General features: G+C 49.8%; 1 protein-coding gene and 2 long non-coding RNA genes across 6 annotated transcripts; all 3 read left to right on the top strand.

Annotated features, from left to right (window-relative positions):
* Nucleotides 1-458: 458 nt before the first annotated feature.
* LOC110512403 (growth arrest-specific protein 6) lies at nucleotides 459-26810 on the top strand. 4 transcript variants are annotated; one of them, XM_036951181.1, is made up of 15 exons: nucleotides 464-1133; nucleotides 1377-1537; nucleotides 4640-4664; nucleotides 5026-5088; nucleotides 11488-11610; nucleotides 12596-12715; nucleotides 12803-12925; nucleotides 15947-16065; nucleotides 17972-18090; nucleotides 18260-18449; nucleotides 18764-18928; nucleotides 19018-19186; nucleotides 20768-20910; nucleotides 23186-23393; nucleotides 25128-26810. In XM_036951181.1, exons 1-15 carry the CDS (start codon nucleotides 1064-1066, stop codon nucleotides 25277-25279), a joined length of 1950 nt encoding a protein of 649 aa, XP_036807076.1. In that variant the 5' UTR covers nucleotides 464-1063; the 3' UTR covers nucleotides 25280-26810. The 4 variants fall into 4 exon arrangements, with proteins under 4 accessions (XP_036807078.1, XP_036807079.1, XP_036807076.1 ...); XM_036951182.1 differs by having other exon boundaries at nucleotides 467-1133; nucleotides 20771-20910; XM_036951183.1 differs by lacking the exons at nucleotides 20768-20910; nucleotides 23186-23393; nucleotides 25128-26810 and adding an exon at nucleotides 19300-19654 and having other exon boundaries at nucleotides 459-1133.
* Nucleotides 23703-24034, top strand: LOC118941026. Its single transcript, XR_005037317.1, has 3 exons — nucleotides 23703-23746; nucleotides 23801-23862; nucleotides 23909-24034. It is a non-coding gene; the product is annotated as an uncharacterized LOC118941026 (long non-coding RNA).
* LOC118941029 lies at nucleotides 24498-25110 on the top strand. The gene is made up of 3 exons (XR_005037320.1): nucleotides 24498-24533; nucleotides 24788-24849; nucleotides 24904-25110. It is a non-coding gene; the product is annotated as an uncharacterized LOC118941029 (long non-coding RNA).
* Nucleotides 26811-27615: the final 805 nt, after the last annotated feature.

The following is a 27615-nucleotide window of genomic DNA, read 5'->3' on the forward strand; positions in this document are numbered from 1 at the left end:
GCTTAACATAGTTCTTGGCAGAGGGTATTTGTTGCGCAAATGTGAGCCTTAACACAGAGAGAGAGAGAAGATTTCAGAGAAATCATAACAGAAAGTGAGTCCAAAAAAAAGAAAGAGAAATTCTGTGGATTGATGAGAAAATGACGGGAACGTTGAGGCTTAAAATAAACTGGGGGGGGGGGGGGGGGGGGGTCTGGGTCGAGATTTAGTTTTCAACTAATGTCACAGACAGAGGAAGATTAGGTTCAGTTGTTTAATTTAGCTGAGATTATTTTGTTTCTCCCTGCGCTGCTGATGGCTATTTTGGTCCGCTCATACCGGAGTAATAAAGGCCCATTGCATTATTGTGAAATACTTAAAAATGTGTTGATTTATCATGAGGTGCTACAACACCCTCAGCACTCCTCCTTCCATCTACGATGTCTGGCATGCTATAGGCTAGGTTGGAATAGTCTGTACAATGCCAAGGCTACGCAAAGTCACTGCAGGTAGATGGGCAGGGGCAGAAAGACTGCAGTCACATATATAGAGAGAGAGAGCTCCCATAGCACTGCCGAACGGCAGAGCAAAAGCCACTCTTCATTGCTAACTCCCGCCTGCGTGCAGTCGACGTAACTTTTCCAAAAAAAGCAACTCCCCTTCGGATGTGTAGGTTGTGTCCTTTGTCCACAGTTCGGGCTCGTCGCTGGGTGTATTTTACGCCTGCTACGTTAGTAGCTGGGACAACCAAAACGAGATGGGGGCGAAGTAGGTGGCTCGCCAGATAAGAGTGAAGGTTGGACTGTCTGTACTGCAGTGGCGGTGGGAAGCCTTGGTTGTGGTATGCGGACTAAGTAGCTAGGAAGCAAGGATACGAGTGAAGAAGGAAAACGCCGAGTTAAGTGTAACGGCATTCTCGCCTGCTGTGAAGTGAATGTTTGAACTTGCAGTGTGTTTTATACACGACTGCTACCTGGTTGCTAGCTAGAAGCTACATTGAACAGAGAGAGAGAGAGAGAGAGAGAGAGAGAGAGAGAGAGAGGGGGGAAGGAGAAACTTTCCAGCCTGACGCAGAACCGCAGACATGCAGTTGACAGAGATCCTTGGTTCAGGAACCTTCCTGATCCTGCTCCTTGTCCCGTGGTCCGACAGCCGTAAGTAAACAACAAAGCCCACTAAGCTATTTTTGGCACTGCGTGGGGATAACATTGTTGTTTAGCTTGCCAGCTAGTTAATTCGTTGTTGAATAATGTCATTTGTTTTCTGCTTAGCTGATGCTTTGAAACCTCACGCCCAGGACTTTTTGCCAGTAAGTTAGGGGCTGGATCGTTTTAACAACTAAAATGTAGTAAGGTAACTCATGGGAAATTCTGTTCTGTGCTTGTGGTTATTTTCAGTTTCCTTGTCCCCGGAAGAAGCTAACCAGTTCTTGAGGAGACACAGGAGAGCGAATCACGTTTTCGAGGAGACGAAACAAGGGCACCTGGAGCGAGAGTGTGTGGAAGAGAAGTGTAGCAAAGAGGAGGCGAGAGAAGTATTCGAGAACGACCCTGAAACAGTGAGTGCACTACACACTTATTCACTACACACTTGATCGTGTCAAATCAAATGGCACTCATTGCACTTCTTTCCATTGCATATAGACACGGACTAGCTGCGCACATTGGATTTGTCTTGCCGTAATGACTGATCCTATAGCCGACTTGTTTATAACATAACGATTCTGTGTTCAAGGTCTTCAAGCTCCAAAATATAGATATGACTAATTACTGGCAAACACGCACCAGTCCGATCAATTCATTGCACGGTATTCAACTAGCACATTGGGCCGTGGGGAACATGCCAGATTATGTACATTTGCATACTACTGTAAGGTTTGTGATTATGTAAATGATCCTGCTTCATGCGCGATGGGCTCATACATGGGAGTGATTATGCTAATGAACGCTGTACTGCTGTGTTTTTGATTGGTCCTCGGGGAGGCTGCTTACAGTAATCGGATGGAAGGTGACTGGGGGGGGGAATGTGTTTTAACAGACAGAGCAACAATGCGCTCCCACACAGGTTTTAATCTGACGTGTGCCTGTCACACAGGGCTCCTATCCCCTCAGGGATATTATATATACGTTGGGGTCTAGGTTCTGCCAGCTAGCTTCATGAATGTGTTGAGCAGCCTCCAGCATCCATGCTATTAATCATTCTACATCCCACACCCCTCCCTATTCCCTATACAGTGCACTACTTTTGACCAGGGCCCATAGGGACATGCAGTATCATTCTTCCTTGGTCAGTGTCATGTGGGAAGTAGACCATATGTAGATTAGCATATTAAACAGGCTTAATGCTGATCTGTAAATGTTGTCCGTATATATTGGGATTGTTATAAGAAAAACAAACCTGTGTTTGTGAGGTAAGAGCTGGGGTGAAAGTGAGAGTGGAGAGGTGCATCAGGTGGTGAGATGGGGGGGGGGGGGGTTGTAATGGGCTCAGAGAGAGGTGTGTGTGTGTGGTACTAGTGGTGGTGAGATCGGGGGGTTTAATGAGATCAGAGAGGAGGATGTGTGTGCTACTAGTGGTAGTGAGATCGGGGGGGTTGTAATGGGATCAGAGAGGAGGATGTGTGGTACTAGTGGTGGTGAGATCGGGGGGTTTAATGGGATCAGAGAGGTGTGTGTGTGTGTGTGTGTGTGGTACTAGTGGTGGTGAGATCGGGGGGTTTAATGAGATCAGAGAGGAGGATGTGTGTGGTACTAGTGGTGGTGAGATCGGGGGGTTTAATGAGATCAGAGAGAGGTGTGTGTGTGTGTGGTACTAGTGGTGGTGAGATCGGGGGATTTAATGGGATCAGAGAGGAGGATGTGTGTGGTACTAGTGGTGGTGAGATCGGGGGGGGGGGGGTTTAATGGGCTCAGAGAGGTGTGTGTGTGTGTGGTACTAGTGGTGGTGAGATCGGGGGGGGGTTGTAATGGGCTCAGAGAGGAGGATGTGTGGTACTAGTGGTGGTGAGATCGGGGGGGTTTGTAATGGGCTCAGAGAGGAGGATGTGTGGTACTAGTGGTGGTGAGATCGGGGGGGTTGTAATGGGCTCAGAGAGGAGGATGTGTGTGGTACTAGTGGTGGTGAGATCGGGGGGTTTAATGGGATCAGAGAGGAGGATGTGTGGTATTAGTGGTGGTGAGATCGGGGGGTTGTATCGTGACAGGACTGCAGCCTCATTCACAGATCCATTATTCATTCTAAACGTGCCTATCTCTGACTCTGCAGTTCTCTCACAACGCTGCAGTTCCCTGGCTCTGCAGAGGGAGTGTTCCTGGTTACCATACCCCTAACCTAGTCTCCCTAGCAACCAAGTCTTCAATTGCATCCTTAGTCTCTCTCTCTGCAGCAGTTGGAAAGTTTCTGCCTGTTCCCCCTCCCTCTGTCACACTCTCTCTCTCTAAAAGGAGATTAGATGGAGAAGGATAATGACGTTTGAGAAGTGTCTCAGTAGAACTACACACAGTCAGGAGTCACTTATCTAAATGACCTTCCATTTCATGTACTGTTCTTCATCTTTCTCTGTCAGTGCAGCAGAACTCTCTGGAGAACCATGTCATTGTCCTATCAAGTCTTGTTCTAATTTTAAGTTTCCCCAGTTACCTCCATGTACTGTACTGTACTGAAGGCAGGCAGGCGGGCAGGTAGGAAGGCAGGCGGGCAGGTAGGAAGGCAGGTAGGAAGGCGGGCAGGTAGGAAGGCAGGAAGGCGGGCAGGTAGGCAGGCGGGCAGGTAGGCAGGCGGGCAGGTAGGAAGGCAGGTAGGAAGGCAGGCGGGCAGGTAGGTAGGAAGGCAGGTAGGTAGGAAGGCAGGCGGGCAGGTAGGTAGGTAGGAAGGCAGGCAGGCAGGTAGGTAGGTAGGAAGGCAGGCGGGCAGGTAGGAAGGAAGGCAGGCGGGCAGGTAGGTAGGTAGGAAGGCAGGCGGGCAGGTAGGTCGGCAGGCGGGCAGGTGGGCAGGTAGGTAGGCAGGCAGGCAGGTAGGAAGGCAGGCAGGTAGGTAGGTAGGAAGGCAGGCAGGTAGGTAGGTAGGAAAGCAGGCAGGCAGGAAGGTAGGTAGGAAAGCAGGCAGGCAGGAAGGTAGGTAGGAAAGCAGGCAGGCAGGAAAGCAGGCAGGCAGGTAGGTAGGCAGGCAGGAAAGCAGGCAGGTAGGAAGGCAGGCAGGTAGGATGGCAGGCAGGTAGGCAGGTAGGTAGGTAGGCAGGAAAGCAGGCAGGTAGGTAGGCAGGCAGGTAGGATGGTAGGAAGGTAGGCAGGCAGGTAGGTAGGCAGGCAGGTAGGAAGGCAGGCAGGTAGGAAGGCAGCTCGGTCCCAGAACTGTTTGTGCTCTAGCTAACTCCATTGCTGTCATAGTGAAACCCAACACATACACCAACACTAACGAGGAGTTTATCATAATAGCACAAACAGACTGGCACTCGGGCTATTCTGCAGGAGAGAGAGTTGTAGAATGTTCCCAGGAAGCCCTGGAGGGGCTACTAGTCTGTGGTGCCACACCCCGTTAACATGAGATGACATGATGCATATCTATCATCAGACACATTTAGTCTCAATCTGTCATGTTTGACCTCATAGACTGTTATCAAACATCACTAACAGCCTCTCTCCTTCTGTCCTCTCTCCTTCAGGACTACTTCTTTCCAAAGTACTTAGGTAAGTTTGGTTCCTGTTCCCAACCTCTTCAGCTTTGGGTGAGATTGTTATTACTTGATTAGGATATTAGCATCTGTTGTATGGTGTTTAACTATCTTCTCTCTGTCCTGTCTCGCTCTCTCTCTGCCCTGTCTCTCTCTCTCTCTGCCCTGTCTCTCTCGCTCTCTCTTTCTCTCTGCCCTGTCTCTCTCTCTCTCTCTCTGCCCTGTCTCTCTCTCTCTCTCTCTGCCCTGTCTCTCTCGCTCTCTCTCTCTGCCCTGTCTCGCTCTCGCTCTCTCTCTGCCCTGTTTCGCTCTCTCTCTCTCTGCCCTGTCTGTCTCTCTCTGCCCTGTCTCTCTCTCTGCCCTGTCTCTCTGATTAGCGTGCATGGAGAAGTTTGGGGACACGGACAAGAAGAAACAAGACCTGATCACCTGTGTTCACAGTGAGTTCCTCGTCTGTCTGTCCTCCTGACTAGGGCTGCAGACAGACAAACTGACTCACGTACAGTAGATATGAGCATGTAGCTCCTCTCTCTACTCAACTTTTATTTCACACCTCTTTCTACCATACTCTCATTCAACCTCTCTCCTCTCCCATTCCCTCTCTTTCTCTTGCCCTCTCATTCCCTCTCTTTCTCTCCCATCTCATTCCCCTCTCTTTCTCTCCCATCTCATTCCCCTCTCTCTCGCCCTCTTTCCCCCTCTCTCTCGCCCTCTTTCCCCCTCTCTCTCGCCCTCTTTCCCCCTCTCTCTCGCCCTCTTTCCCCCTCTCTCTCGCTCTCGCCCTCTCTCATTCCCTCTCTCTCTCCTCTCTCATTCCCTCTCTCTCTCCTCCCTCTCTGTGTGGTTTATAAATGTTGTCTATGAGGAGCAGTGAGCACACAGTTCCTTCTGTTGGGCAGGGCAGGCTGCACTGCACCACCTCACTACTGCAGAACACTGAGAGAAAGTTATCTGATTTAAGGTGAAGATAAGAGGAGGGATGTCTCTTCATGTCTATGGGTCAGTGTCTACTGGGCGTCAGCCAGCATGACACGGTGAAAACAGCTGCTGTGACTTTGAGAGAGAGAGAGCGATGCGTGTGGAACTCTGCAGTAGTAACCAAGTGTGCGTGACACACCTCCTTTCAGCATCACGCAATCCGTGACTGCAGATCTGAGATCAGTGACGTGAGCAAGCTGTGACGCCAGTGAGGGTGGGGGGGGGGGGGGGTGAAAGAGGAGGAGAGAGAAAGGCTGGAGTATTCTGCTGCATCAGGGCTGCTGAGTCCAGGAATGAGTGGGCCTGCCCATCCTGTCTGCTGATTGGTTGTTGGAACTCTAGTCAGAGTCAGCCAGGGAGTTGATATGACTCAGCCGTGCGTCCAGGACAGAGAGATTGTCCCCCCCCCCCCCCCCCCCCGTCAGCACACAGTCAGCAGTAATGGAAGGAGAAAGAACTGCAGGAACTACTAGTTTATATATAACACTCCAGGATGGATAGATAGAGACGAGATGGGAGAGATGGGAGGGGGAGGGAGGGGGAGAGATGGGAGGGGGAGGGAGGGGGAGAGATGGGAGGGGGAGGGAGGGGGAGAGATGGGAGGGGGAGGGAGGGCGAGAGATGGGAAGGGGAGGGAGGGGGAGAGATGGGAGGGAGGGGGAGAGATGGGGGGGAGAGATGGGAGGGGGAGAGATGGGAGGGGGGGAGAGACGGGGGAGGGGGAGAGATGGGAGGGGGGGAGAGACGGGAGAGGGAGAGACGGGAGGGGGGGAGGGGGAGAGACGGGAGGGGGGGGAGGGGGAGAGGCGAGAGACGGGGGGAGAGGGAGATAGCGAGAGACGGGGGGGAGAGGGAGATAGCGAGAGACGGGGGGGGGGGGGGGGGGGAGCGAGAGACGGGGGGGAGCGAGAGACGGGGGGGAGTGAATTTTGGCCCATTCCTCCTGGCAGAGCTGGTGTAACTGAGTCAGGTTTGTAGGCCTCCTTGCTCGTACACAGTTCTGCCCACAAATGTTCTATAGGAATGAGGTCAGGGCTTTGTGATGGCCACTCCAATACCTTGACTTTGTTGTCCTTAAGCCATTTTGCCACAACTTTGGAAGTACGCTTGGGGCCAGTGTCCATTTGGAAGACCCATTTGCGACCAAGTTTTAACTTCCTGACTGATGTCTTGAGATGTTGCTTCAATATATCCACATAATTTTCCATCCTCATGATGCCATCTATTTTGTGAAGTGCACCTGGCCCTCCTGCAGCAAAGCACCCACACAACATGATGCTGCCACCCCCGTGCTTCACGGTTGGGATGGTGTTCTTCGGCTTGCAAGCCTCTCCCTTTTTCCTCCAAACATAACGATGATCATTATGGCCAAACAGTTCTATTTTTGTTTCATCAGACCAGAGGACATTTCTCCAAAAAGTAAGATTTTTGTCCACAAGTGCAGTTACCTTCTCTCTCTTTTCCCCCCTTCTCTCCCTTTTCCCCCCTTCTCTCTCCCTTCCCCCCCTTCTCTCTCCCTTTCCCTCCCCTTCTCTCTCTCTTTTCCCACCTTCTCTCTCTCTTTTCCCACCTTCTCTCTCTCTTTTTCCCCCTTCTCTCTCTCTTTTTCCCCCTTCTCTCTCTCTTTTTCCCCCTTCTCTCTCTCTTTTTCCCCCTTCTCTCTCTCTTTTTCCCCCTTCTCTCTCTCTTTTTCCCCCTTCTCTCTCTCTTTTCCCCCCTTCTCTCTCTTTTTCCCCCCTTCTCTCTCTTTTTCCCCCTTCTCTCTCTTTTTCCCCCTTCTCTCTCTTTTTCCCCCTCTCTCTCTCTTTCCCCCCCTCTCTCTCTCTTTCCCCCCCTCTCTCTTTCCCCCTCCTCCCTCTCTCTTTTCCCCCCCTCTCTCTCTCTTTTCCCCCCCTCTCTCTCTCTTCCCCCCCCCCTCTCTCTCTTTTCCCCCCTTCTCTCTCCCTTTTCCCCCCTTCTCTCTCCCTTTTCCCTCCATCTCTCTCCCTTTTCCCTCCCTCTCTCTCTTTTCCCCCCTTCTCTCTCTTTTCCCCCCCTCTCCCTTTCCCAAGTGCAGTTAGCCAGGCTCGTCCAGGCAGGTACAGTGAGGAAAAAAAGTATTTGATCCCCTGCTGATTTTGTACGTTTGCCCACTGACAAAGAAATGATCAGTCTATCATTTTAATGGTAGGTTTATTTGAACAGTGAGAGACAGAATAACAACAAAACAATCCAGAAAAACACATGTCAAAAATGATATAAATTGATTTGTATTTTAATGAGGGAAATACGTTTTTGACCCCCTCTCAATCAGAAAGATTTCTGGCTCCCAGGTGTATTTTATACAGGTAACAGGCTGAGATTAGGAGCACACTCTTAAAGGAAGTTCTCCTAATCTCAGCTTGTTACCTGTATAAAAGACACCTGTCCACAGAAGCTATCAATCAATCAGATTCCAAACTCTCCACCATGGCCAAGACCAACGAGCTATTCAAGGATGTCACGGACAAGATTGTAGATCTACACAAGGCTAGAATGGGCTACAAGACCATCGCCAAGCAGCTTGGTGAGAAGGTGACAACAGTTGGTGCGATTATTCGCAAATGGAAGAAACACAAAAGAACTGTCAATCTCCCTCGGCCTGAGCCTCCATGCAAGATCTCACCTCGTGGAGTTGCAATGATCATGAGAACGGTGAGGAATTAGCCCAGAACTACACAGGAGGATCTTGTCAATGATCTCACGGCAGCTGGGACCATAGTCACTAAGAAAACAATTGGTAACACACTACGCTGTGAAGGACTGAAATCCTGCAGCGCCCGCAAGGTCCCCCTGCTCAAGAAAGCACATATACATGCCCGTCTGAAGTTTGCCAATGAACATCTGAATGATTCCGAGAACAACTGGGTGAAAGTGTTGTGGTCAGATGAGACCAAAATTGAGCTCTTTGGCATCAACTCAACTTGCTGTGTTTGGAGGAGGAGAAATGCTGCCTATGACCCCAAGAACACCATCCCCACCGTCAAACATGGAGGTGGAAACATTATGCTTTGGGGGTGTTTTTCTGCTTAGGGGACAGGACAACTTCACCACATCAAAGGGACGATGGACCGTCAAATCTTGGGTGAGAACCTCCTTCCCTCAGCCAGGGCATTGAAAATGGGTCGTGGATGGGTATTCCAGCATGACAATGACCCCAAAACACACGGCCAAGGCAACAAAGGAGTGGCTCAAGAAGAAGCACATTAAGGTCCTGGAGTGGCCTAGCCAGTCTCCAGACCTTAATTCCATAGAACATCTGTGGAGGGAGCTGAAGGTTTGAGTTGCCAAACGTCAGCCTCGAAACCTTCATGACTTGGAGAAGATCTGCAAAGAGGAGTGGGACAAAATCCCTCCTGAGATGTGTGCAAACCTGGTGGCCAACTACAAGAAATGTCTGACCTCTGATTGCCAACAAGGGTTTTGCCACCAAGTACCAAGTCATGTTTTGCAGAGGGGTCAAATACTCATTTCCCTCATTAAAATGCAAATCAATTTATAGCATTTTTTGTGTTTTTCTGGATTTTGTTGTTAATATTCTGTCTCTCACTGTTCAAATGAACCTACCATTAAAATTATAGACTGATCATTTCTTTGTCAGTGGGCAAACGTACAAAATCAGCAGGGGATCAAATACTTGTTCTCCCCACTGTACCTGCCTGGACCTGCCTGGCTAAAACACTTCACATTATATAGTAACAGAGCTATGGACCAGCCTGGCTAAAACACTTCACATTATATAGTAACAGAGCTATGGACCAGCCTGGCTAAAACACTTCACATTATATAGTAACAGAGCTATGGACCAGCCTGGCTAAAACACTTCACATTATATAGTAACAGAGCTATGTACCTGCCTGGACCAGCCTGGCTAAAAAGCTTCACATTATATAGTAACATAGAGCTATGGACCAGCCTGGCTAAAACACTTCACATTATATAGTAACAGAGCTATGGACCAGCCTGGCTAAAACACTTCACATTATATAGTAACAGAGCTATGGACCAGCCTGGCTAAAACACTTCACATTATATAGTAACAGAGCTATGGACCAGCCTGGCTAAAACACTTCACATTATATAGTAACATAGAGCTATGTACCTGCCTGGACCAGCCTGGCTAAAACACTTCACATTATATAGTAACAGAGCTATGGACCAGCCTGGCTAAAACACTTCACATTATATAGTAACAGAGCTATGGACCAGCCTGGACCAGCCTGGCTAAAACACTTCACATTATATAGTAACATAGAGCTATGGACCAGCCTGGCTAAAACACTTCACATTATATAGTAACATAGAGCTATGGACCAGCCTGGCTAAAACACTTCACATTATATAGTAACAGAGCTATGGACCAGCCTGGCTAAAACACTTCACATTATATAGTAACATAGAGCTATGGACCAGCCTGGCTAAAACACTTCACATTATATAGTAACAGAGCTATGTACCTGCCTGGACCAGCCTGGCTAAAAAGCTTCACATTATATAGTAACATAGAGCTATGGACCAGCCTGGCTAAAACACTTCACATTATATAGTAACAGAGCTATGGACCAGTCTGGCTAAAACACTTCACATTATATAGTAACAGAGCTATGGACCAGCCTGGCTAAAACACTTCACATTATATAGTAACAGAGCTATGGACCAGCCTGGCTAAAACACTTCACATTATATAGTAACATAGAGCTATGTACCTGCCTGGACCAGCCTGGCTAAAACACTTCACATTATATAGTAACAGAGCTATGGACCAGCCTGGACCAGCCTGGCTAAAACACTTCACATTATATAGTAACAGAGCTATGGACCAGCCTGGCTAAAACACTTCACATTATAAAGTAACAGAGCTATGGACCAGCCTCGACCAGCCTGGCTAAAACACTTCACATTATATAGTAACATAGAGCTATGGACCAGCCTGGCTAAAACACTTCACATTATATAGTAACAGAGCTATGGACCAGCCTGGACCAGCCTGGCTAAAACACTTCACATTATATAGTAACATAGAGCTATGGACCTGCCTGGCTAAAACACTTCACATTATATAGTAACATAGAGCTATGGACCAGCCTGGCTAAAACACTTCACATTATATAGTAACAGAGCTATGTACCTGCCTGGACCAGCCTGGCTAAAAAGCTTCACATTATATAGTAACATAGAGCTATGGACCAGCCTGGCTAAAACACTTCACATTATATAGTAACAGAGCTATGGACCAGCCTGGCTAAAACACTTCACATTATATAGTAACAGAGCTATGGACCAGCCTGGCTAAAACACTTCACATTATATAGTAACAGAGCTATGGACCAGCCTGGACCAGCCTGGCTAAAACACTTCACATTATATAGTAACATAGAGCTATGGACCAGCCTGGCTAAAGCACTTCACATTATATAGTAACATAGAGCTATGGACCAGCCTGGCTAAAGCACTTCACATTATATAGTAACATAGAGCTATGGACCAGCCTGGACCAGCCTGGCTAAAACACTTCACATTATATAGTAACAGAGCTATGGACCAGCCTGGCTAAAGCACTTCACATTATATAGTAACATAGAGCTATGGACCAGCCTGGCTAAAGCACTTCACATTATATAGTAACATAGAGCTATGTACCAGCCTGGCTAAAACACTTCACATTATATAGTAACAGAGCTATGTACCTTCACATCTATGACTTGCTGTACTGTAGGATGTTATTTCCCTGACAGGATGACCTCTAATGCTCTCTTTCTTTCTCTCCCCTCCCTGTCTCTCTCTCTCTCTCTCCCTTCTCTCTCTCCCTCCCCCTCTCTCCCTTTCCCTTCCCCCTCTCTCAGATATTCCAGACCAGTGCTCTCCGTCTCCCTGTAATCCTCGAGGTACGGTGCGCTGTGAGGACCAAAAGGGCGACTTCCTCTGCCACTGCTTCACTGGCTGGACAGGAGTCCGTTGTGAGAAAGGTACTGTGACACGATCTACAGAAACTCAGTGGACTTGTTCCACGTTGCAGCCCACTGGCTGATCCACCAATCACCTGGCGTCAGAAATAACTACTCATTACTAGTTGGAGATCAGTCAGTCACAATTTACCCACAATCCCCGATGTGATGCTGAGGAATAGGACCAGTGTATTGGGGACATAGAGTCTGGCCACATGGCCAGGGAGAAGGCTACTGTGTTATTGTTCGTCACACATACAAAGGAACAGAGGTGGGGACAGAGAGGATTTTCTGCAGTGTTACACTGTCTCCAGAATGTGACAATGATCGGTACAGGGTGAGTCCTGTCTGACCTTGACTTGGATAGACAGTGACGAAGCTGTCTCTATCCACACAGACACACACGTCCCTGGAGTGCCACTGGGCTCTGTGTGAGTTGTCTGTATGTCTCTGCCCTCTCTCTCTCTCTGTCTCTGTCTCTCTCTTTCTCTGCCCTCTCTCTCTCCCTTTCTATGTCTCTGCCCTCTCTCCCTCCCTCTCTGTCTCTCTCTCTCTCTCCCTTTCTCTCTGTCTCTGCTCTCTCTCTCTCTCTCTCTCTCTCTCTCCCTTTATATGTCTCTCTGTGGGTCAATATGGACTGGATGTGCAGGAAGTGAACAGGTCACATGTAGAGCAGAATGAGAAGTCACATGACCCTGCGAAGAGAAGGTCAGCGCTGGGCTGGTTACAGGGGGCTGGTGACCTATCTCTACGGAGGGGGCTGGGGGCCTGTCTCTACGGAGGGGGCTGGTGACCTGTCTCTACAGAGGGAGGGGGCTGGTAACCTGTCTCTACGGAGGGAGTGTGTGTGTGTGTGATTTACTTAGTTAAAGACAATGTATAAACGTTTTAATCAGAACTCACATTAAAGTGTCATGTGACACTTAGCTACGTTCAATGTAGTTGATGGATAAAGTGATTGGTTCATATTGTCACATGTCCTCTGTGTCTCTCCTGTGATTGGCAGATGTCAACGAGTGCAACAAGAGGAATGGAGGATGTGACCACGAGTGTAACAACACTATGGGTAGCTACCATTGCTCCTGTCGCCGCGGTTACATGCTGGTCGGACACCAGATGTGTAACGGTAAGACACACACACACACACACCTTACCTGAAGGAAGTATTGAACTGTCCTTACTGTGTGTGTGTGTGTGTGTGTGTGTGTTTCAGACGTGGATGAGTGCCAGGATCCAGGTATGTGTGGGACAGCGAGGTGTGTGAACCAGGATGGAGCCTATGACTGTCTGTGTGAGACGGGATATGTTTACGACAACAACACCAAGACCTGCCTAGGTGAGCAGTACACCAAAAACACATTACTCAGTACTGACACATTATATACATGTAATACAAACTATAATGTATAGAATACACTATATACAGTGCATTCAGGAAGTATTCAGACCCCTTGACTTTTTCCACATTTTGTTACGTTACAGCCTTATTCTAAAATTGATTAAAAATAAAACCGTATGTCATCAATCTACACACAATACCCCATAATGACAAAGTAATAACAGGTTTTTAGAAATATTTACAAATGTATTGAAAATAAAAAAACAGATACCTTAATTACAGAATTATTCAGATCTTTTGCTATGAGACTCGAAATTGAGCTCTGGTGCATCTTGTTAACATTGATCATCCTAGAGATGTTTCTACAACTTGATTGGAGTCCACCTGTGGTAAATTACATTGATTGGATATGATTTGGAAAGGCACACACCTGTCTATATAAGGTCCCACAGTTGACAGTGCATGTCAGAGCAAAAACCAAGCCATTATGTCGAAGGCATTGTACGTGGCGCTCTGAGACAGGATTGTGTGGAGGCACAGATCTGGGGAAGGGTACCAAAACATTCCTGCAGCATTGAAGGTCCCCAAGAACACAGTGGCTCCATCATTCTTCAATGGAAGATGTTTGGACCCTCCTTCCTAGAGCCTCCCGGCCAAACTGATCCATCAGGGGAGAAGGGCCTTGGTCAGGGAGGGAACCAAGAACCCAATGGTCACTCTAACAGAGCTCCAGAGTTCCTCTGTGGAGATGGGAGAACCTTCCAGAAGGACAACCAACTCTGCAGCACTCCACCAATCAGGCCTTTATGGTAGAGTGGCCAGACGGATTCTCCCTTGAACTCTTTGTTCTGAATGCCAAGGGTCACATCTGGAGGAAACCTGGCACCATCCCTACGGTGAAGCGTGGTGGCACCATCCCTACGGTGAAGCGTGGTGGCACCATCCCTACGGTGAAGCGTGGTGGCAGCATCCCTACGGTGAAGCGTGGTGGCAGCATCCCTACGGTGAAGCGTGGTGGCACCATCCCTACGGTGAAGCGTGGTGGCAGCATCCCTACGGTGAAGCGTGGTGGCAGCATCCCTACGGTGAAGCGTGGTGGCAGCATCCCTACGGTGAAGCGTGGTGGCACCATCCCTACGGTGAAGCGTGGTGGCAGCATCCCTACGGTGAAGCGTGGTGGCAGCATCCCTACGGTGAAGCCTGGTGGTGGCACCATCCCTACGGTGAAGCGTGGTGGCAGCATCATGCTGTGGGAATGTTTTTCAGCGGCAGGGACTGGGAGACTCGTCAGGATGGAGGGAAAGATGAATGGAACAAAGTACAGAGAGATCCTTAATGAAAACCTGCTCCAGACTGGGGAAAAGGGTTCACCTTCCAACAGGACAACGAGTCTCTGAATGTCCTTGAGTGGCCCAGCCAGAGCCCGGACTTGAACCCGATCGAACATCTCTGGAGAGACCTGAAAATAGCTGTGCTGCGACGCTCCCCATCCAACCTGACAGATCTTGAGAGGATCTGCAGAGAAGAATGGGAGAAACTCCCCGACTACAGGTGTGCCAAGCTTGTAGCTTCATACCCAAGAAGACTTGAGGCTGTAATCGCTGCCAAAGGTGCTTCAACAAAGTAAAAAGTTGGAAAACTTCATAAAAAAAACAAAGTCAAGGTGTCTGAATACATTTGGAATGCAGTGTGTGTGTATACAGCCAGGTGTAGCTAGTCTAGTGGTGCAGCCAGCTGTCCTTCATACATACCAACACACACACTGTCAGACACACATACACACGCCAGTGGAGGCTGGTGGGAGGCGCTATAGAAGGACCGGCTCATTGTAATGGAATGTAATAAATGGAGTCCAACGTGGTTTCCATACGTTTCGTGTTTTTGGATACTAATTCCAGTCATTTACAATGAGCCTGTTCTCCAATAGCTCCTCCTACCAGCCTCCACTGACATACACAATCTCTCTCTCACACACTCTGAGACACACACACACACACAGACGACTGCCTCGACTGCCAAAGTAAGCTGTTAGCACGTCATCTTTTTATTTATAGTCAAAACATTCTGTTTAATTTTTTTTTTGCAAGACCGATCTCTATCTGCACGACATCCTCTCCTGCCAAACGCTCAATGGTCCTTATAAATGTCATTGGGAAATGTAATCCTAGTCTTTTATTTGTCAAACAAGTTTGTTCCTGTCTTGGATTCAACTTACTGAGAGAGAGGAGAGGGAGGGAGGGAGAGAAAGCGAGGGAGGGAGAGAAAGCGAGGGAGGGAGAGAAAGCGGGGGAGGGAGGACGGGAAAGCAGGGGAAGGAGGGAGGGAGGACGGGAAAGCAGGGGAAGGAGGGAGGGAGGACGGGAAAGCGGGGGAGGGAGGGAGGGAAAGCGGGGGAGGGAGGGAGGGAATGAGGGAGGGAGGTCGGGAAAGCGGGGGAAGGAGGGAGGGAAAGCGGGGGAAGGAGGGAATGAGGGAGGACGGGAAAGCAGGGGAAGGAGGGAGGGAGGGAGGGAATGAGGGAGGGAGGTCGGGAAAGCGGTTGGAAGGAGGGAGGGAGGGAATGAGGGAGGGAGGGAAAGCGGAGGAGGGAGGGAGGGAATGAGGGAGGGAGGCGATCACAGAGTTACTCTTTAGAAGAACTAACATTTATCCATCCGTATCATAATAAACCTCATGGCCTTCTAAGGTCACTCAGACAGACAGGGACAGACGTTCTGGCTTCATCCCAAATGGTTCCCCATTCCCTATGTAGTGCACTACTTTAGACCCCGGCTGTAGGGGAATAGGGTGCCATTTGGGACATGGTTCAGTTGACATCAGGAGAGATCTAAGTCAGGAGTTGTTCCTCCATCTGTTGATGCTGATAACATTTTAGAGACGTTGTTTTTCACTTCAGTGGTTTTCTCCCCCAGCCTTGTCTGGGGGTTGTAGTTCCAGAGATGGACCAATGGACACCCTTCTCTCTGTTTTTCTCCCTCCCTCTTTCTCCCCCTCTCACTTTCTCTCCCTCTCTGTTAGATGTGGATGAGTGTGAGCAGGGAGTGTGTGAGGAGTGTGTGAACACACCCGGTAGTTTCCGGTGTTTCTGTGACGGTCGGCAGGGCAAGAAGTTGAGCCACGACCTCAAGAGCTGTCAGGTAAAAAGTCCCCACTCACATTATCAGGACCCGTAGAAAACATTATCAAGACCCGTAGAAAACATTATCAAGACCCGTAGAAAACATTATCAAGACCCGTAGAAAACATTATCAGGACCCGTAGAAAACATCAGGACCCGTAGAAAACATTATCAGGACCCGTAGAAAACATTATCAAGACCCGTAGAAAACATTATCAGGACCCGTAGAAAACATTATCAGGACCCGTAGAAAACATTATCAGGACCCGTAGAAAACATTATCAGGACCCGTAGAAAACATTATCAGGACCCGTAGAAAACATTATCAAGACCCGTAGAAAACATTATCAGGACCCGTAGAAAACATTATCAGGACCCGTAGAAAACATTATCAGGACCCGTAGAAAACATTATCAGGACCCGTAGAAAACATTATCAAGACCCGTAGAAAACATTATCAAGACCCGTAGAAAACATTATCAGGACCCGTAGAAAACATTATCAGGACCCGTAGAAAACATCAGGACCCGTAGAAAACATTATCAGGACCCGTAGAAAACATTATCAGGACCCGTAGAAAACATTATCAGGACCCGTAGAAAACATTATCAGGACCCGTAGAAAACATTATCAGGACCCGTAGAAAACATTATCAGGACCCGTAGAAAACATTATCAGGACCCGTAGAAAACATTATCAGGACCCGTAGAAAACATCAGGACCCGTAGAAAACATTATCAAGACCCGTAGAAAACATTATCAAGACCCGTAGAAAACATTATCAGGACCCGTAGAAAACATTATCAGGACCCGTAGAAAACATTATCAGGACCCGTAGAAAACATTATCAGGACCCGTAGAAAACATCAGGACCCGTAGAAAACATTATCAGGACCCGTAGAAAACATTATCAAGACCCGTAGAAAACATTATCAAGACCCGTAGAAAACATTATCAGGACCCGTAGAAAACATTATCAGGACCCGTAGAAAACATTATCAGGACCCGTAGAAAACATTATCCAGACCCGTAGAAAACATTATCAGGACCCGTAGAAAACATTATCAGGACCCGTAGAAAACATTATCAGGACCCGTAGAAAACATTATCAAGACCCGTAGAAAACACCCCCCATCTATTAGTCCGGGATTCAGTCAAAGATTCATTATCGACAAGCAGCACTGTACTCTAGACCAGGGCTCCCAACCCTCTTCCTGGAGATCTACCGTCCTGTGGATGTTCAGTCTACTAGCTACTTCCAGACACAAATGGGAGAACACCTCACTCTGAGCATGTTACTCATCGTAGCAGAGCTGGTTAGGCTGTTTTCATGTTATCCAGAGCGTTGGTGACTGTAACTGTGCTGCTTGTAACAATTTAAAGTTTTTTTGCCGACATTTACTGACACTGGTTATATTCAACAGTGTAGCACGTTCACAAATTCCTCAGTTATTCTGCGCTCTGAAATCAGAGTAGATAGCCAGAGTGAATTAACTGCTGCAACACTATACTCATTCCTCCCCCTCTTTCTCCTCCCCCCTCTCTCCCCTCCCCCTCTTTCTCCTCCCCCCTCTCTCCTCCCCTCTCTCTCTCTCCTCCCCCCTCTCCTCCCCCTCTCTCTCCCCCCTCTCTCTCCCACCTCTCTCTCCTCCCCCTCTCTCTCCTCGCAACCTCTCTCTCCTCCCCACCTCTCTCCTCCCCACCTCTCTCTCCTCCCCACCTCTCTCCTCCCAACCTCTCTCTCCTCCCCACCTCTCTCCTCCCAACCTCTCTCTCCTCCCCACCTCTCTCCTCCCAACCTCTCTCTCCTCCCCACCTCTCTCCTCCCCCTCTCTCCTCCCCCCTCTCTCTCCTCCCCCTCTCTCCCCCACCTCTCTCTCCGACCCCCCCCCCCCCCCCCCACCCCACCCTCTCTCCCCCACCAGGAGATCACTACATGCGTCTCACTCACCATGAAGAGGAACTCCCGTTCTCTCTACCTGGGCCGAATGTTCAGCGGAGTCCCAGTGGTCAGGCTACGCTTCCGCAGGAGAGTCCAGACTGGGTAGGCCTTACCTTTGACCTCTAACCTTTTAACCTTACCAGTCTCCTGAGGTTTCAACCTCTTTTCCAAGAGACCTGGAAAGATGCCAGTAAGGGTTCATAGTTCCAGCCATAGTCTTGTACCATTGTAGAATTATATTACATCCTGTCTTTGTCTCTCCCTCCTCTAGCTTCTCAGCTGAGTTTGACCTCCGTACCTTTGACCCAGAGGGGGTCATCTTCTTCGCTGGTGGTCACCTGAACAGTTCCTGGATTGTTCTTGCAATGCATCATGGGAAACTGGAGCTGCAGCTGAGGTACGGGGCGGTCAGCCGGGTCACCAGCAGCGGGCCTGCCGTCAACGACGGACAGTGGAGAAAGGTCAGAGGTTATTCTGGGGTTTACAAGGGGGGGGGGGGGGGGGGGGTGTAATTTATGGGTTGGGTCTCAATAGTGTAAAGTGGCATCTCCTCTCCTGAGGGGTCGTTGACTCAGGGGTGCATCCCAAATGAGGCCCACTATTCCCTATGTAGTGCACTACTTTTTGGAGGAGGTGTTACTGGGGACCTGGTCAGAATGTGTGCTGTATTGAAAGTAGGATATCATTTGGGACTGAGACACTGTAGGATAAGAACGTGTCAAATGTTAGTTTTTTTTTACAATTTGAGCTCCTGTCTTTTCTGATTGGTCTGTAGATCTCAGTGGAGGAGCAGGGGCGGAGTCTGGTGATTAAGATTGACAGGGAGGCAGTGATGAAGATAGCTGTGAATGGAGATCTGTTCACCCTGAAGAAAGGCATGCATGAACTCAACCTGACTGTAGGGGGCGTCCCTTTCAAAGAGGACAGTCTCATCAACCAGGTTAGGGGGGGGTGGGGTCTGTTCTCTCTAGAATGTCTGTTATGGGGAGATGTGCGTGTTGTGTTCTCTGCCTAATGTGTGTTCTCCAGGTGAACCCGAGGTTTGATGGCTGTATGCGTGAGTGGCGCTGGTTAACCGGAGAGGATACGTCCATTCAGGAGACCATCAGGTCTAATGACAACATGCAGTGTTTCAGTACAGAAAACCCCGGAACCTATTACCCTGGGACAGGCTTCGCTCTGTTCAACATCACATACGGTGGGTCTGGTGTGTGTGTGTGTGTGTGTGTGTACACACGTCTCTATGCATCTGATTTGTATGTATCGTTTACACATTGACCTGTGTGTGTATAACCACATCTCTCTCCCCAGCAGAGTCCCAGTCTCTGAGTATCCAGCTGACTCTCATCTCTCTCCCCAGCAGAGTCCCAGTCTCTGAGTATCCAGCTGACTCATCTCTCTCCCCGGCAGAGTCCCAGTCTCTGAGTATCCAGCTGACTCATCTCTCTCCCCAGCAGAGTCCCAGTCTCTGAATATCCAGCTGACTCATCTCTCTCCCCAGCAGAGTCCCAGTCTCTGAGTATCCAGCTGACTCATCTCTCTCCCCAGCAGAGTCCCAGTCTCTGAGTATCCAGCTGACTCTCATCTCTCTCCCCAGCAGAGTCCCAGTCTCTGAGTATCCAGCTGACTCATCTCTCTCCCCAGCAGAGTCCCAGTCTCTGAGTATCCAGCTGACTCTCACCTCTCTCCCCAGCAGAGTCCCAGTCCCTGAGTATCCAGCTGACTCATCTCTCTCCCCGGCAGAGTCCCAGTCTCTGAGTATCCAGCTGACTCATCTCTCTCCCCGGCAGAGTCCCAGTCTCTGAGTATCCAGCTGACTCATCTCTCTCCCCCAGCAGAGTCCCAGTCTCTGAGTATCCAGCTGACTCATCTCTCTCCCCGGCAGAGTCCCAGTCTCTGAGTATCCAGCTGACTCATCTCTCTCCCCCAGCAGAGTCCCAGTCTCTGAGTATCCAGCTGACTCATCTCTCTCCCCAGCAGAGTCCCAGTCTCTGAGTATCCAGCTGACTCTCATCTCTCTCCCCAGCAGAGTCCCAGTCTCTGAGTATCCAGCTGACTCATCTCTCTCCCCAGCAGAGTCCCAGTCTCTGAGTATCCAGCTGACTCTCATCTCTCTCCCCAGCAGAGTCCCAGTCTCTGAGTATCCAGCTGACTCATCTCTCTCCCCAGCAGAGTCCCAGTCTCTGAGTATCCAGCAGAGTCCTAGTCTCTGAGTATCCAGCTGACTCACATCTCTCTCCCCCAGCAGAGTCCCAGTCTCTGAGTATCCAGCTGACTCACATCTCTCTCCCCCAGCAGTCCCAGTCTCTGAGTATCCAGCTGACTCATCTCTCTCCCCCAGCAGAGTCCCAGTCTCTGAGTATCCAGCTGACTCATCTCTCTCCCCCAGCAGAGTCCCAGTCTCTGAGTATCCAGCTGACTCTCATCTCTCCCCCAGCAAAGTCCCAGTCTCTGAGTATCCAGCTGACTCATCTCTCTCCCCGGCAGAGTCCCAGTCCCTGAGTATCCAGCTGACTCACATCTCTCTCCCCCAGCAGAGTCCCAGTCTCTGAGTATCCAGCTGACTCATCTCTCTCCCCGGCAGAGTCCCAGTCCCTGAGTATCCAGCTGACTCACATCTCTCTCCCCCAGCAGAGTCCCAGTCTCTGAGTATCCAGCTGACTCACATCTCTCTCCCCCAGCAGAGTCCCAGTCTCTGAGTATCCAGCTGACTCATCTCTCTCCCCCAGCAGAGTCCCAGTCTCTGAGTATCCAGCTGACTCACATCTCTCTCCCCCAGCAGAGTCCCAGTCTCTGAGTATCCAGCTGACTCTGAGACCAGCCTCCACTGTTGGGGTTCTATTGGCCCTGGTTTATCAGGACAGCGTCCCTCTCTCCATCTCTCTCTCCGACTACCACAGAGACAACCAGGAGTGGCGGGAGGTGAGAGGTTACTTGGCTCGACGCTGTCGGTCTGTCTGACTCAATTTGCTTTATTGGCATGATGTAACAATGTAGATGTTGCGAAAGCTTACTTTGGAGATTTACAATATTAACAGAATTAAAATAAAAATAATCAATATTGTCAGGGACAACAGTAACAACAATAACCAAGGGTCAAAATAACCATTGAACAATAACAATGGAGGACATGTGCAGGTTGGTTGGTCAGTCAGACACTGTGGCAGGCAGCAATGTAGTGCGCTGCCAACCCACAGCTCTCTGCCCCCTCCCCCAACAGGACGGGTAGCCTGTCCCTCCCCCAACAGGACGGGTAGCCTATCCCTCCCCCAACAGGACGGGTAGCCTGTCCCTCCCCCAACAGGACGGGTAGCCTATCCCTCCCCCAACAGGACGGGTAGCCTATCCCTCCCCCAACAGGACGGGTAGCCTATCCTCATCAGAGAGGTCTTTCAAACCTTGAATAAGGGTTTCATATTTGGGAAAATTAAACTCTAATTGTTTTATATTTTTACATTTTGTCAGGATATGCAGGTCCGTCTCAGGTTCTGCTGTGGTGTCGATTTAGGGCCAGATAGCACTGCATTGTTTGTGTTTCCCAGTAAGCAATGTAGTTTGGTTTTGACTGTGTTGTAATTTGGTTTATTCTGATTGATTGGATGTTCGGGTCCTGAGGCTTCAGTGTGTTAGTAGAACAGGTTAGTGAACTCAGGACCAGCTGGATGAGGGGACTGAGGCTTCAGTGTGTTAGTAGAACAGGTGTGTGAACCCAGGACCAGCTGGATGAGGGGACTGAGGCTTCAGTGTGTTAGTAGAACAGGTTTGTGAACTCAGGACCAGCTGGATGAGGGGACTGAGGCTTCAGTGTGTTAGTAGAACAGGTTAGTGAACTCAGCCTCAGGACCAGCTGGATGAGGGGACTGAGGCTTCAGTGTGTTAGTAGAACAGGTTTGTGAACCCAGGACCAGCTGGATGAGGGGACTGAGACTTCAGTTTGTTAGTAGAACAGGTGTGTGAACTCAGGACCAGCTGGATGAGGGGACTGAGGCTTCAGTGTGTTAGTAGAACAGGTGTGTGAACTCAGGACCAGCTGGATGAGGGGACTGAGGCTTCAGTGTGTTAGTAGAACAGGTGTGTGAACTCAGGACCAGCTGGATGAGGGGACTGAGGCTTCAGTGTGTTAGTAGAACAGGTGTGTGAACTCAGGACCAGCTGGATGAGGGGACTGAGGCTTCAGTGTGTTAGTAGAACAGGTTTGTGAACCCAGGACCAGCTGGATGAGGGGACTGAGACTTCAGTTTGTTAGTAGAACAGGTGTGTGAACTCAGGACCAGCTGGATGAGGGGACTGAAACTTCAGTGTGTTAGTAGAACAGGTTTGTGAACTCAGGACCAGCTGGATGAGGGGACTGAGACTTCAGTTTGTTAGTAGAACAGGTGTGTGAACTCAGGACCAGCTGGATGAGGGGACTGAGACTTCAGTGTGTTGAGTTTGAGTTTATTTTATTTTTACAGGGACAGTGCACATTTATCAACGTTTCAGTAAAAGTGCCGGTTTTAGCCAGCCGGCTAATTTTCAACCGCAGTCCCTGGGCAGGTTATTAAAAACAATTACAATATAGACAATAGCAGCATAGAACAAGCAAGACGTAGCAACATAGGACAAGCAAGACATAGCAACAGGTTAGTAGAACAGGTTTGTGAACTCAGGACCAGCTGGATGAGGGGACTCTCTTCTCAGCTCTTGGTGTTGCAGGGCTTGGTTATGATATGATATGTCACTGTATGTTTCCGAAACTGAATTGTTATTTTTTTTAGTTTTTATTATAAATGGATATTGGTCTAATTCTGCCCTGCATGCATGGCTGTCTGACTCGCAGTCTGACTCTGACCTCTGTCTGACTCTGACCTCTCTCTGTCTGTCTGACTCTGACCTCTCTCTCTCTGTCTGTCTGACTCTGACCTCTCTCTGTCTGTCTGACTCTGACCTCTCTCTGTCTGTCTGACTCTGACCTCTCTCTGTCTGTCTGACTCTGACCTCTCTCTTTCTGTCTGACTCTGACCTCTGTCTGTCTGTCTGTCTGTCTGTCTGTCTGACTCTGACCTTTCTCTGTCTGACTCTAACCTCTCTCTGTCTGTCTGACTCTGACCTCTCTCTGTCTGTCTGACTCTGACCTCTCTCTGGCTGTCTGAATTCATGTTTTGTTTGTCTCGAGTGTGATGTCTGTCTGACTGTCTGTTTCTCTCTTCCCCCCCAGTATGTCCTGGTCTCTGTGGGTGATGTGATCGTGGCCAGCGCCCCGGCCTTCCTGTGTGATGCAGAGGTTCATGAGGTCAATGTGACGGTCAGTGGGAACCTGACCATACTAGAGGTGGACGGTCAGCCTGGACAGAGTCACACCACACCTGGACAGGAGACGGTTGACCTCAGCCTGCCTTCAACCACCTTTATAGGAGGGCTCCCCGGTGAGTTAGACGGGTATAGGAGGGCCACCCGGTGAGGTAGACGGGGATAGGAGGGATCCCCGGTGAGTTAGACAGGTATAGGAGGGCTACCCGGTGAGGTAGATGGGTATAGGAGGGTGAGGTAGATGGGTATAGGAGGGCTACCCGGTGAGGTAGATGGGTATAGGAGGGCTCCCCGGTGAGTTAGACAGGTATAGGAGGGCTACCCGGTGAGGTAGATGGGTATAGGAGGGTGAGGTAGATGGGTATAGGAGGGCTACCCGGTGAGGTAGACGGGTATAGGAGGGCTCCCCGGTGAGGTAGACGGGTATAGGAGGGTGAGGTAGACGGGTATAGGAGGGCTCCCCGGTGAGGTAGACGGGTATAGGAGGGCTCCCCGGTGAGGTAGACGGGTATAGGAGGGTGAGGTAGACGGGTATAGGAGGGCTCCCCGGTGAGGTAGACGGGTATAGGAGGGCTCCCCGGTGAGGTAGACGGGTATAGGAGGGTGAGGTAGACGGGTATAGGAGGGTGAGGTAGACGGGTATAGGAGGGCTCCCCGGTGAGGTAGACGGGTATAGGAGGGTGAGGTAGACGGGTATAGGAGGGTGAGGTAGACGGGTATAGGAGGGTGAGGTAGACGGGTATAGGAGGGTGAGGTAGACGGGTATAGGAGGGCTCCCCGGTGAAGTAGACGGGTATAGGAGGGTGAGGTAGACGGGTATAGGAGGGCTCCCCAGTGAGGTAGACGGGTATAGGAGGGCTCCCCGGTGAGGTAGACGGGTATAGGAGGGCTCCCCGGTGAGGTAGACGGGTATAGGAGGGTGAGGTAGACGGGTATAGGAGGGCTCCCCGGTGAGGTAGACGGGTATAGGAGGGATCCCCGGTGAGGTAGACGGGTATAGGAGGGTGAGGTAGACGGGTATAGGAGGGCTCCCCGGTGAGGTAGACGGGTATAGGAGGGATCCCCGGTGAGGTAGACGGGTATAGGAGGGTGAGGTAGACGGGTATAGGAGGGTGAGGTAGACGGGTATAGGAGGGTGAGGTAGACGGGTATAGGAGGGCTCCCCAGTGAGGTAGACGGGTATAGGAGGGCTCCCCGGTGAGGTAGACGGGTATAGGAGGGTGAGGTAGACGGGTATAGGAGGGCTCCCCGGTGAGGTAGACGGGTATAGGAGGGTGAGGTAGACGGGTATAGGAGGGTGAGGTAGACGGGTATAGGAGGGTGAGGTAGACGGGTATAGGAGGGTGAGGTAGACGGGTATAGGAGGGCTCCCCGGTGAGGTAGACGGGTATAGGAGGGTGAGGTAGACGGGTATAGGAGGGCTCCCCGGTGAGGTAGACGGGTATAGGAGGGTGAGGAAGACGGGTATAGGAGGGCTCCCCGGTGAGGTAGACGGGTATAGGAGGGTGAGGTAGACGGGTATAGGAGGGCTCCCCGGTGAGGTAGACGGGTATAGGAGGGCTCCCCGGTGAGGTAGACGGGTATAGGAGGGTGAGGTAGACGGGTATAGGAGGGCTCCCCGGTGAGGTAGACGGGTATAGGAGGGCTCCCCGGTGAAGTAGACGGGTATAGGCAGAGAGAGACATGTAACAACACACACTCATTACTACTGTACTCTAGACAAACACCCAGTTACGAATAAAGAGACACACACACACACACACAGTTTCGCCATTACCATTAACCACTTCTCCTGGTGTCATTAATTTCCGGTCTGACCCCTGACCTGTGATCTCTAACCCCTGTACCAGACGTGCCCCTGGTGTCGACCCTGGTGTCGTCGTTCTACCGCGGCTGCATGGAGGTGACGATCAACGGCCTGGCTCTGGACCTGGACGAGGCCTTCCACAAACACAACGACATCCGCTCCCACTCCTGCCCTCTGCTGGGGGGGGCCTTGTGACCGCTGCAGTCCCCTTCAGCCCCGTCCTCACTGGAGCAGGGGGGAGTTACCCCTAGACACTGATCTTGGGTCAGTTTGACATTTCCCCCACAGGATTAGGGGGAATGGAAGCTGATCCTAGACACTGATCTTGGGTCAGTTTGACATTTCCCCCACAGGATTAGGGGGAATGGAAGCTGATCCTAGATCTGTAGCAAGGGGAGTCTTCACCCTGTCCACTACAGTCCACCATAACCCACAGGGCCTTAACCTAAGCAAGGAATGAGTCCCAAATAGCACTCTATTCCCTATATGACCCCTATGGGTTCTGGTCAAAACTAGTGCACTATTTAGGGAATAGGGTGCCATTTGGAATGTACCCAGGAGCTGGCCGAGTGGCCAACCCTTCTCCTGACCAACCCTCAGTCATTCTGCCCTCAGCGTGATTGAATGTAGGAGCAGCACTCTCACATCTGAGGTTGCAGGTGCGTAGGAAAATTCAGTGATATCTTGAAAAGAAAAATCCAATATTTCACATGGCTCTTGACAGTATGTTTTAGTGTAATGAGGTTATGTACCGGCCTCACGGCCTTCGTCAGAGCTCGCGGTGATCAAACAGGATCCATAAGTGGAATAACTGGCAGTACTCCAGAAGAGGTTTGGTCAACTGACCCAGTCCATTGTGGAACAAACCCTATCAGGTGTGTGTGTGGGGTTGTAATTCAGTAGCACAAGGCTTTGTTGTTGTAAAACTAGCACACCATCGCAGGTGACAAATGGACTGAGTTTAATACAAACATCTGTTCGGTGCTTTCCAACTTAATGCAAACTTAGTCTACCTGCAATTTAGCTCTGCACACTGCCTACATATTACAACATAGGGCCTTCTGTTAATAAGACCCCATTTAAGACCCTTCCTTCCCCTCCCAAACCATTCTTCTAGTCCTCCACAGTTACATCCACCCCACCGTCAGCCAATGAAACACTCCATACTGTCCCCCTTTCACATGCCCCGCCCTCCTGCCCTCAGTATCACCAATCAGCACACGCCAGGAACACACTTTAAGCCAATCAGACGAGGCTAATTAACATGCAGTAACCAATCAGACACACGGGGAAGGGCATCAAGAGCACTGCTTCACCCCACTGAGCTACTGAGAGAATAGGAGTGGAAGTGTTGTAATATACTGTATGTGTAAATAATGTCATGCTTTTTAGAAATAAAGACAAAAGGAAACAAACAAAGACCTGAACGCATTGAGATAATCACCCAAAACAGTTTCACTTCTCTACAGAATGTCAGAACAAACATCTTTCTTCATTTCATTAGGCCAGAAAGGGCTGCAGTATTTCCTCCTCTGGGATCTAGAGTTTCTGATGAGTTTCACAGTGGAGCGATCGATGGTTTTCTCCTCTGTGTTGTGTGTTATTATACTATAGGTTTGTTTGGCTGCTGATTTGTTCTCCTGTCTTTTAGTCTGTACATCCCTGATCACATCAATTCAGTCTGATTTGAAAACGTAATAAAGATGATGACATGGGAGTTTTAAAACTGGTTGTGGAGAGATTTATTTTTAGTATTTTATTTTTTTCATTGTGCTTCTCATTATGTCTTAGCCCAGTGTGACCATGATAATGTCCCAAATGGGACCCTATGTAGTCCACTAGTTTTGAACAGGGCCCTGGTCATCAGAGCTGAACACTGCAACTACATCACATGACCACTAGGTGGAACCAGAAGCGTAATAACAAATTGCACGGTTCAGTCAGTATTTTTATATAATGTAAAACATTTTAATACCGGGATCCCACCACTGTGAGAGAAGTTGGTTCACATTTCAAACATTTGGTTCTCCTCTCAATTTATGTTTCAGTTAATCGCTGACCCAAGCCCTTCCTACTCTCTGACCCAAGCTCTTCCTACTCTCTGACCCAAGCCCTTCCTTCTCACTGACCCAAGCCCTTCCTAATCTCTGAACCAAGCCCTTCCTACTCTCTGACCCAAGCCCTTCCTACTCTCTGACCCAAGCCCTTCCTACTCTCTGACCCAAGCCCTTCCTACTCTCTGAACCAAGCCCTTCCTACTCTCTGACCCAAGCCCTTCCTTCTCACTGACCCAAGCCCTTCCTAATCTCTGAACCAAGCCCTTCCTAATCTCTGAACCAAGCCCTTCCTACTCTCTGACCCAAGCCCTTCCTAATCTCTGAACCAAGCCCTTCCTACTCTCTGACCCAAGCCCTTCCTACTCTCTGACCCAAGCCCTTCCTACTCTCTGACCCAAGCCCTTCCTACTCTCTGAACCAAGCCCTTCCTACTCTCTGACCCAAGCCCTTCCTTCTCACTGACCCAAGCCCTTC

Source organism: Oncorhynchus mykiss, chromosome 18 (assembly GCF_013265735.2).
Source record: "Oncorhynchus mykiss isolate Arlee chromosome 18, USDA_OmykA_1.1, whole genome shotgun sequence".
NCBI classification, from domain to species: Eukaryota; Metazoa; Chordata; class Actinopteri; order Salmoniformes; family Salmonidae; genus Oncorhynchus; species Oncorhynchus mykiss.